The sequence below is a fragment of the Cervus canadensis genome, chromosome 8, assembly GCF_019320065.1.
Source record: "Cervus canadensis isolate Bull #8, Minnesota chromosome 8, ASM1932006v1, whole genome shotgun sequence".
NCBI lineage: Eukaryota > Metazoa > Chordata > Mammalia > Artiodactyla > Cervidae > Cervus > Cervus canadensis.
This window is the reverse complement of record NC_057393.1, coordinates 89,391,991-89,400,028: the sequence shown is the minus strand read 5'-3', so window position 1 is coordinate 89,400,028 and position 8,038 is coordinate 89,391,991. Positions and strand designations below refer to the sequence as shown.

General features: G+C 41.9%; 1 protein-coding gene across 4 annotated transcripts in view; it reads right to left on the bottom strand.

Annotated features, from left to right (window-relative positions):
* Positions 1–1,189: 1,189 nt before the first annotated feature.
* TTC13 (tetratricopeptide repeat domain 13) overlaps positions 1,190–8,038 on the bottom strand; it is a 76,250-nt gene continuing 69,401 nt past the window's right edge. For all 4 annotated transcript variants that reach the window (XM_043477150.1, XM_043477151.1, XM_043477152.1 and 1 more), the window contains 5 exons: positions 7,162–7,297; positions 5,990–6,069; positions 3,831–3,909; positions 3,611–3,690; positions 1,190–1,963 (listed from right to left, as the gene is read on the bottom strand). In XM_043477150.1, coding sequence (XP_043333085.1) covers positions 1,849–1,963; positions 3,611–3,690; positions 3,831–3,909; positions 5,990–6,069; positions 7,162–7,297 — 490 coding nt within the window. In that variant the 3' untranslated portion in view covers positions 1,190–1,848. The remainder of the gene's footprint in view (positions 1,964–3,610; positions 3,691–3,830; positions 3,910–5,989; positions 6,070–7,161; positions 7,298–8,038) is intronic.

Genomic DNA, 8,038 nt, shown 5'->3' with positions numbered 1-8,038 from the left:
AACCCACATCTCTCCCATCTCCTGACTGGCAGATGGATTCTTTACAACCAAGCCACCTGGGAAGCCCCACATAAGAGTTATAATACTTTCATGAGGAGAAAACAAACTATTTACATAAAAACTGAAATGTAGTAATTTGGAGTTGGTAAACTAAGTTTTAAGGAAAAACTACATTCTAACTTTGGGGTTTGGACATATAGTCAAATTTTAGAAAAGTCAGTTAATTTATTTGGACCATTTCCCTAACTGAAAAATGGGTGTCTCACAATTAAAAATTTTGAAGAGTTGGTGATAAAGTGAAGAAAAACCCTTGAAGAAGTTGAAAGATTTTGACTTTGGGATGATAGGCAAAAAGAGGGAAAAATTTAAAAATTTACTCATTTCTCCTTTGCTGAATCTCTACAATCCCCCTCTCACTTTGCAATCCTGTAGGCGATATCTGGATGGAGGTCAAACAGCAGGAAGTTGAGAGTGCAGAGCAATGTAACGGATCGATGGAGATTTTGCATGGAACAGGGTTAAGTATGCTGAATCTTGAGAAGAACCTGGGAATGAATCATTGCTGCCCTGAGACTGCGGCAGGTCAGGATAGGCCTTGGGGCCAGAAAGGCCTGGCTGGATCCTAGCACCTTGGCTTTGGGGGCACCTGGGAGAGTCATCAAGCTCCCAGAGCCTCAACCCTCTTATCTGTAAAATGAAGACAAAGACTCTGGGAAAGCTGACTGTGGGTGTGAGCTCTCTTTATAAAATGAGGTGTGCCTGACGATTTGTATCACCATCCAGATGAGAGGAGAACACGAGCCACATTTCGATGTTTTGAAACGCACGTCAGTGCCCAGAACAGCACCTGTCCAAAGGGCAGGTCCTATCTGTCCAAAGAGCCGCCTTCTGCTGTTAACGCTGCAAGTGCCAGTGTGGAGTCTCTGCCGAGCATGGACGCCTGCAGACATGCAGACACTGCTGTGTCCTGCTCACAAGAGTCTGCGAGACAGAAACTAAATAACAGAAAGCAGTGACTAGCTTAACTTTTTAACAGAGAACAAAGAAAAATGAAAATGACTGGAAATGGTGTTTAACTGAACCCATTTATGCACTGTCATTTACCCTGCCTGCAAAAGAAAGTCAGCAATTTTCTGACTGTTCTTATACCTCAAAGTGAAACTGGTTCACAAAATAAAAACATACATAATCCAGTGTCAAAAACTGGTGATTTATAGAAATCACCCCGTTTATTTCTTCCAATAAAGAGGAAAAAAACAAATAAAACATGTTTCAATAATTCAGTGTTTGAGTCACTGGCAAATACTGTTTGTATCATTCAACGTAAGTGTCCCAGGTCATGAGCTCCAGGCATGCTGACGGCCACGAATCTTCCACGGTTCAAACAAAACGGAGAGCCCACACGTGAGGACGATGTCAGTTGAAAACAAGATGCCTTATCACAGTGTGCATAAAAAGGTCTTTGAAAAATATTCAGATCTTTAAAGGAATGAAAACACTCCTGTTTTGTTGTAGCTTTTGTTCCCTTTAATTGTTAATTTTTGGAGTAAACTTTTTTCGCCGTGAGGAAGGAGTCGTATGACTTTGTAAGTGGAAACCAAGAGGCCACTGGCTAAGGCAAATGCCTCCCCTCCCAGACACAGAGCTCTTCTGTCCCCTCAAAACCCTCTTTCATGATTTCTGTTATGGTTCAGAAAGGTAAATAAAATGATTTCAAGTATTCAACTCCTATCAAAAATTGGTATCAAAAGTAATAAAGGACCTAATTTCTTTATAATTCCATGTTTTAAAAAATAACTTAAGAAGCAAGAGGCCCGGCCCTTTACTTGTATAAATACCACAGCGTAACTAGAGTTTCTTAAGACAGCGTGGAGAGGAGTCTGTGTTTAGCACCTCGATCATCGATCTTAATGTTGGGAACGTCTCTGACACGGACGGAAGAGTCTTATAAGAAGGTGAAATACTGAAAGAGAAAAACGCAAAGAAACGGTGTGAAAATCAACACAATTTTACCAAAAAAGGCAAAGCTTACATTATATCAATTCCTATTACAATATTCACTTTGCAGTACTCCACATGTGTGACATCAGACAACATCACATATCAGGGGGACCTGTGAGCACAGCAGATCCTGTTGCAGCAGTCACTGGGGTATCAGCAGGCTCCCATCACGAGATGCAGGTAAATTCAACCAGTCTTCGGAAAGAAAACCAATCTCTGACTTACATAGTAAGTGTTGCCCACACACATCCCTCCGAGACACATGCTAGACATGGAACCTGAAGACACATGTTTTGGGTCCAGCCTTGATCCTTATCAGCTTTAGTGGTTCCTCTCAGACCCACTTCCCTGTATTTGCAGCAAGAAGGACGGTATTCCTAACTCCCAGAGTTACTTACTCCTGGTAAGGAGTATGGAATGGTTGTCAATTACATTGTGAACCTGTAGCTGCACAACATAAGGTGGCGTTGCTATTTTTTCCTCAAAGAGTTGTTGAAAGATCAACACTGTAAAATTATGCAGGAAACAGAGGCAAGGCCTTTGACCTTATGGTCATATTACTAAAACATATGTAAACTAGTAAACCCGAGACAAAAATACACTAGAAGGAGGTGTAACTGTTAAAGGAGTTTTTATTACAAAGCTAATGGAATACTTACAAATGGGACCAAAGTATCTTACAGAGACAAACTTCCGTTTTAAACAGAGCACAGATTATCCAGTGATTTTTAGAGTGGTTGCTATGTTGAACAAATATGGAAAAGCAAAACTGGAAGTTTCTATGATATTAAAAAAAACATGGAGAAGGAGCAAGAGTCAATAAGGTTAAATAGTGAAATGTGCTTAAAGATTAAAGGCAAAAGGAGAAGGTGGCGGCAGATGAGATGGTTGAATGGCATCATAGACTCAATGGACATGAATTTGAGCGAACTCTGAGAGATAGTGGAGGACAGAGGAACTTAGGGTGTTGTAGCCCATGAAGTTGCAAAGAGCTGGACATGACTTAGGATTGAACAACAACAAAATTAACTATGAAAGCACCTGTGAGTTTAATTTCAGCATATATATATACATATGTATATATATGCCCCTGTGGTGCTTTTGAAAACAAGAGTCAGGAAAGATCGTAGTACTGGGCCCTCCCACGGTAACCATCAGGAGTAATTTCTTGCAGCTTTCCCTGACTCCTATGTATTTTGTACCTAAATCACAGTGAAGCACCACCTTCCCCAAACAAAGAGCACAGGAAAAATGCAGCTGAAAGGCAGGGGCCACCACCCAGGGAACTCTGAGTCAGGCCCAGCTCAGCTTTCAAAAATCACTCCTGAATACTGACCCTGCAAGTCTGGGACAAAGGACCAATGAGCCAAGAGACAGGAATATCTGACTATATAAATGAGACATCTGTAACCCTTCCTTCACAAACTGGCTCCCTTATTTTATTCATTATTCATTTTTATCCATACACTCGCCTGTTAAGGGGTCATAAATGACAACAAAAAAACAGTAACCTTGAAAAGCAGATTAAATTCATTATATAATCATAGCCCATAAAAATGAACACAATTCCAGTTTCACTTCCTTTTGTTGACCCCTATCAAGCAGTTACCTTTTCAAGTTCATCCAGCTTTTAGCTATTTTGCTAAAGGCCTCTGAACCAGGAGCAGTCATAGCTTCAAAGTCAACCAACTGAAAAAGAAAGATTTAAGAATGTGGTTAAAGATGGAGGGGAGGTTCCCTTTGGGATTCAGTTCATTTGTGTGTCTTAACATAAAACTCCACAGACTGGGATTGAAACCGTTTCCCTTCTGGCTCCAGCTCCAACATACCTTCCCTTTGGGAATTTTTCCTGCTACTTCTTTTCCACTTGCCATCAGCGCTCCCACAATCACTGAGTAAGCGATCACACTATTCAGATAGAGAACAATTACCAGTCAGTCCAGGCCACAGACGGTTACCACATTAGAGCTCACCATGGATTTCCCATCCTAAAAGATGACATTGTATTTCTTTTAACAATTCTTTGGACATCAAACAAAAGAATATTTTCATTTGTTCTAAAAATATTTGCTAATACACTAAGAAAAATATTTACTGGTTTACTAATTTAGGGGTAAATGTATAACAATAATATTTTTCTGAGACAAAAAGTTTCTTTTAATGATGAGTTTTTTTAATTGGTTTTCCTATTCTTATGAAACACTGAATTAGAAAATGTGCCTTCTTTCTATTATTTTAAAAAATTCATTATCTGCCACATCACATGGCATGTGGGATCTTAGTTCCCCAACCAGGGACTGAATCTAAGCCCCCTGCATTGGAAGCATGGGGTCTTAACAGCTGGACTGCCAGGGAAGTCCTTGCTTGCTTCTATTTTTAACTGCATGAGGCTTGGATTTAAAATGCATATATATAATATACTTTGTAAACGCAAACATATTATTAGAGTTTAACAATAAAAACTTTGGCCCCAAAGAAGAAAAAGAACGCATCTCAGAAAGTACTAACAGACTGGTCTGAAGGCTGGCTATGTGCACTTCCTTCCTGGCATGTCCAGACTCACTCTGGGCTCTGACATTCTTATTATGACGCCAGCTGTGTGCTTTATGAGAGGCACCCCAGGACGGAGACAGCTAAGACAGAGCTCTCGCCTCTGCACGTGGCCACCAGCCCTGCAGCCACCTATCAGGGAAGCCCTCACAGAGGCCATGGACACATGTGCTCTGTCTTTGAAGGCCGTGGGCAGGGCAACAGATGGAGAGGAAAGGGCAGGAAGGGGGCTGGCTGGGAGGGGCAGGAGGTGTGCCGACAAGCAGGGGGTGTGGCGGAGGGGCCAGAGTCAGGATGGAGAGAGGGCAGATGACAGGAAAGGTGACGAGGCCACGGTAAACCAGGGCCGGGAGGAGCTGGCACTGTGCACCACGCCACTGGGTTGGCACCTGAGCCAAGGAGAGGTTTAGGAGGCAGAGTCAACGAGACTTAGTCAGGGACCGGACAGGTGCGGGGGCTGAGGGGGAGACGGGGATGACTGGACCTCCTTCTCAGGTGACACAGAAGCCCACAAGCTGCTGTGTGAACACATGCATGCACAGTGCCTGCAAGTGGTGGATGAACAGGGCACACGGAGGCCCCTGCACGTTATAGATCTAGTTAGCATTCCTGTAACAGTTGTGCTGAAGGTACAATATTTCTGTTCCGATTTTACTTCAAGGCCACTTTCATTTTGTAAGTTCTAGGTGCACACTTGTCTACACGACAGAGTGATCTCCACCAGCCTAGTTTCCATCCATCGCTACACAGTGGTGCCCAACTTCCAATGCTTTTTTAATAGTATAAGAAAACTTACTACCACATTTAGGAGTTTTACTTTCTAAAGTATTAGTCAGAGATCAACACACTTAAGTATATGATTTTAACCAAAACATCTTAAATTCAAACATGTGCTAACAACAGCATACGCCATTCACCTGATTCACTGTACATGGTACCAAATAAAAGAGAATGAAAAGAAAGCTCTACAGACACACCCTTGTTTGAATGACACTTGAAAGACTCCTAGTGAATTCGCTAAGTAGAATTCATTTATAACAGTAATAATACTTTGGGATGGTTGGTGATGCAAAAGCATTACACATTAGGGCTAAAGGTCAATTAATGGCCAAAATATGGGGGCGGCAGGGTAACAGTCTGGGCAAACACCAGGAATTAAAGCACAGTGAGCGCATGTGTGCACAGAGCGAGATTTGGATACATTTTTGTGAATGAATGAGCTCCAGCCTGTAAACACCAAGAACCTTCTACCAGAACTACCTTCCAGAATCCTTGATGACGCAGTAGATCAAGGACATCACTTTCAGGTGGACTTTGGAAAAACAAAGGGGGCTTCTCGCCATTGCTAGGATACCTGTACTCACACCCACACTGCAAATGTAAGCAAAAGGCGAGTGTTCTTCACTACAAAACTGTCAGATTACAGGCTATCACCCACCTGGATCCACGAGAGAGCGGCATTAAATTATAAAAATAATAAACTAAGGATAAGATTAAGTTGCAAACAGCGTCAGCCTCCTAGGAAAAAAAGATATGTGCTCGTGAACTTAAATAATAGACTATAAACTCATTTTTATGAGGTGACAAGACACAGCAGAATCATTGATTAGGAAGAGGATTATTTCATTCTTCTCCTGCAAGGACGTACTTTTCATATCCCTGAACATTTTATACTCTTTCACATCTTTTTTTTCTAATGAAAGGATATATGTACAGTTTAGTTTTGAGCAGTATGCTCCCAGCTGCCTTCAAAACGGCAACCTTTTTCGGATAAAGGTAGATATCTGTTTTGGTCTATAACATTATTTGCAAAGTCAAAATATACATTAGGATTAAAATAAAACAAAGTGCTTATTAATATTGTATATACTTTCTCAAACTACAAGCCTCTCTACTCCAAGATTCTGATTAGCATCACCCCTCCCCCCACCCTCCACCCCCCTCCCGCCACTGAGATTTAGGTGATCAGTATACTTAATTATATATATGTGTGCATGCTAAATCTCTTAAGCTGTGTGTGACTCTTTGTGACCCCATGAACTATAGCCCACCAGGCTCCTCTGTCTGTGGGATTCTCCAGGCAAGAAAACTGGAGTGGGTTGCCTCCAATTATATGTATAAACTGAATAAAATCCAGAGAAATAAAGGAACTTTCCAAAAGCCATGGGCATCCATTCCAGAATGTGGATGGAGCACCCCACTATACTCTCCACAGTGACAGCTACAATCATGCAAGTGACATTGTAGCTCCTTGGGAGCAGGATGTAGCTCCCTGTTGAATCAGAAAGCAATGGTGGAGGAGGTCGCAGTCCAGGAAACAGTCCCGTCCATCACGGACAACCTATACACTTAAATATTGACAAGGCTCTAATTTATGATAGTATAACACAGTAACTACATACATTCCACTTTCTCAGTTTCTGTAGTTATTAAATACAGGAATTGTCTCTATAAGAATGTTAAAAGAAATGTTTAAAGCTTATTTCCTTTTACTTCTTATTAAATAAAGGTTATTTAAAGCTGATTTCAACCATAAATGTACGATTCCAATGAAAGAGGACAAAAGAATCATAAGCAGCGTGGATAAAATGAAGACAAACAGAAACCTACCCCAAATTCTGATGAGAGAATCAGTACTTTTCCTTTTGCTGTTAGATCTTTATAAAGTGCATCTATTTCGGCGTGATACAATTGTGTTCTCTCTTCTGTGGTTTGAGTTTCCACAGAAAATAGTATATTGCCAACCCTAAAAATACAAGAATGTATGTCAGAGGCATGTACTATACAATTATAAACACAGGGGGTGGCGGGGTGTGGGGGAGCAGCAGGGTGGCACTCGGGGACGTGGCAGGACACGCAAGGCGTGTCGGCGCCTTTCTGAGCAGACTGCCGAGGCATGGCTCCTAACAGGCGGCTTATTCACAAACAGGTTTTGCTCAGTTTAACCATATGTACTTTTTAAAAAACACATGCTTTTAATTTTAATTTTTAATTGGGGGATAATAGCTTTACAACGTTGTGCTGGTTTCTGCCATACAACAACATGCGTCAGCCGTAAGTATGCGGACATCCTCTCCCTCCTGAACCTCCCTCCCACCACCGCATCCCACCCCCTAGGTCACCGCATGGCGCTGAGCTGAGGCCCCTGTGCTCCTCACCAGCCATGTTTTACACACGCTGATGCACACAGGTCAACGCTACCCTCTCGATTCGTCCCTCCCTTTCCTTCCCCTGCCGTGTCTGCAAGTCCTTGCTCTATGTCTGTGTCTCTGTTCCTGCCCTGAGGACAGGGTCATCAGTGCCACCTTTTCAGATTCCATATATATGTGTGTTAAAACAAGACAGCTGTTTTTCTCTTTTTGACTTAACTTCAATCTGTATAATAGGCTCTAGGTTCATATGTACGTCTTTTACGAGCTTAGGCCAATGGAGGAGGAAATAACTACACAGAGTACAACATATTTCAATGTGTTTCAGTTTTATCAGA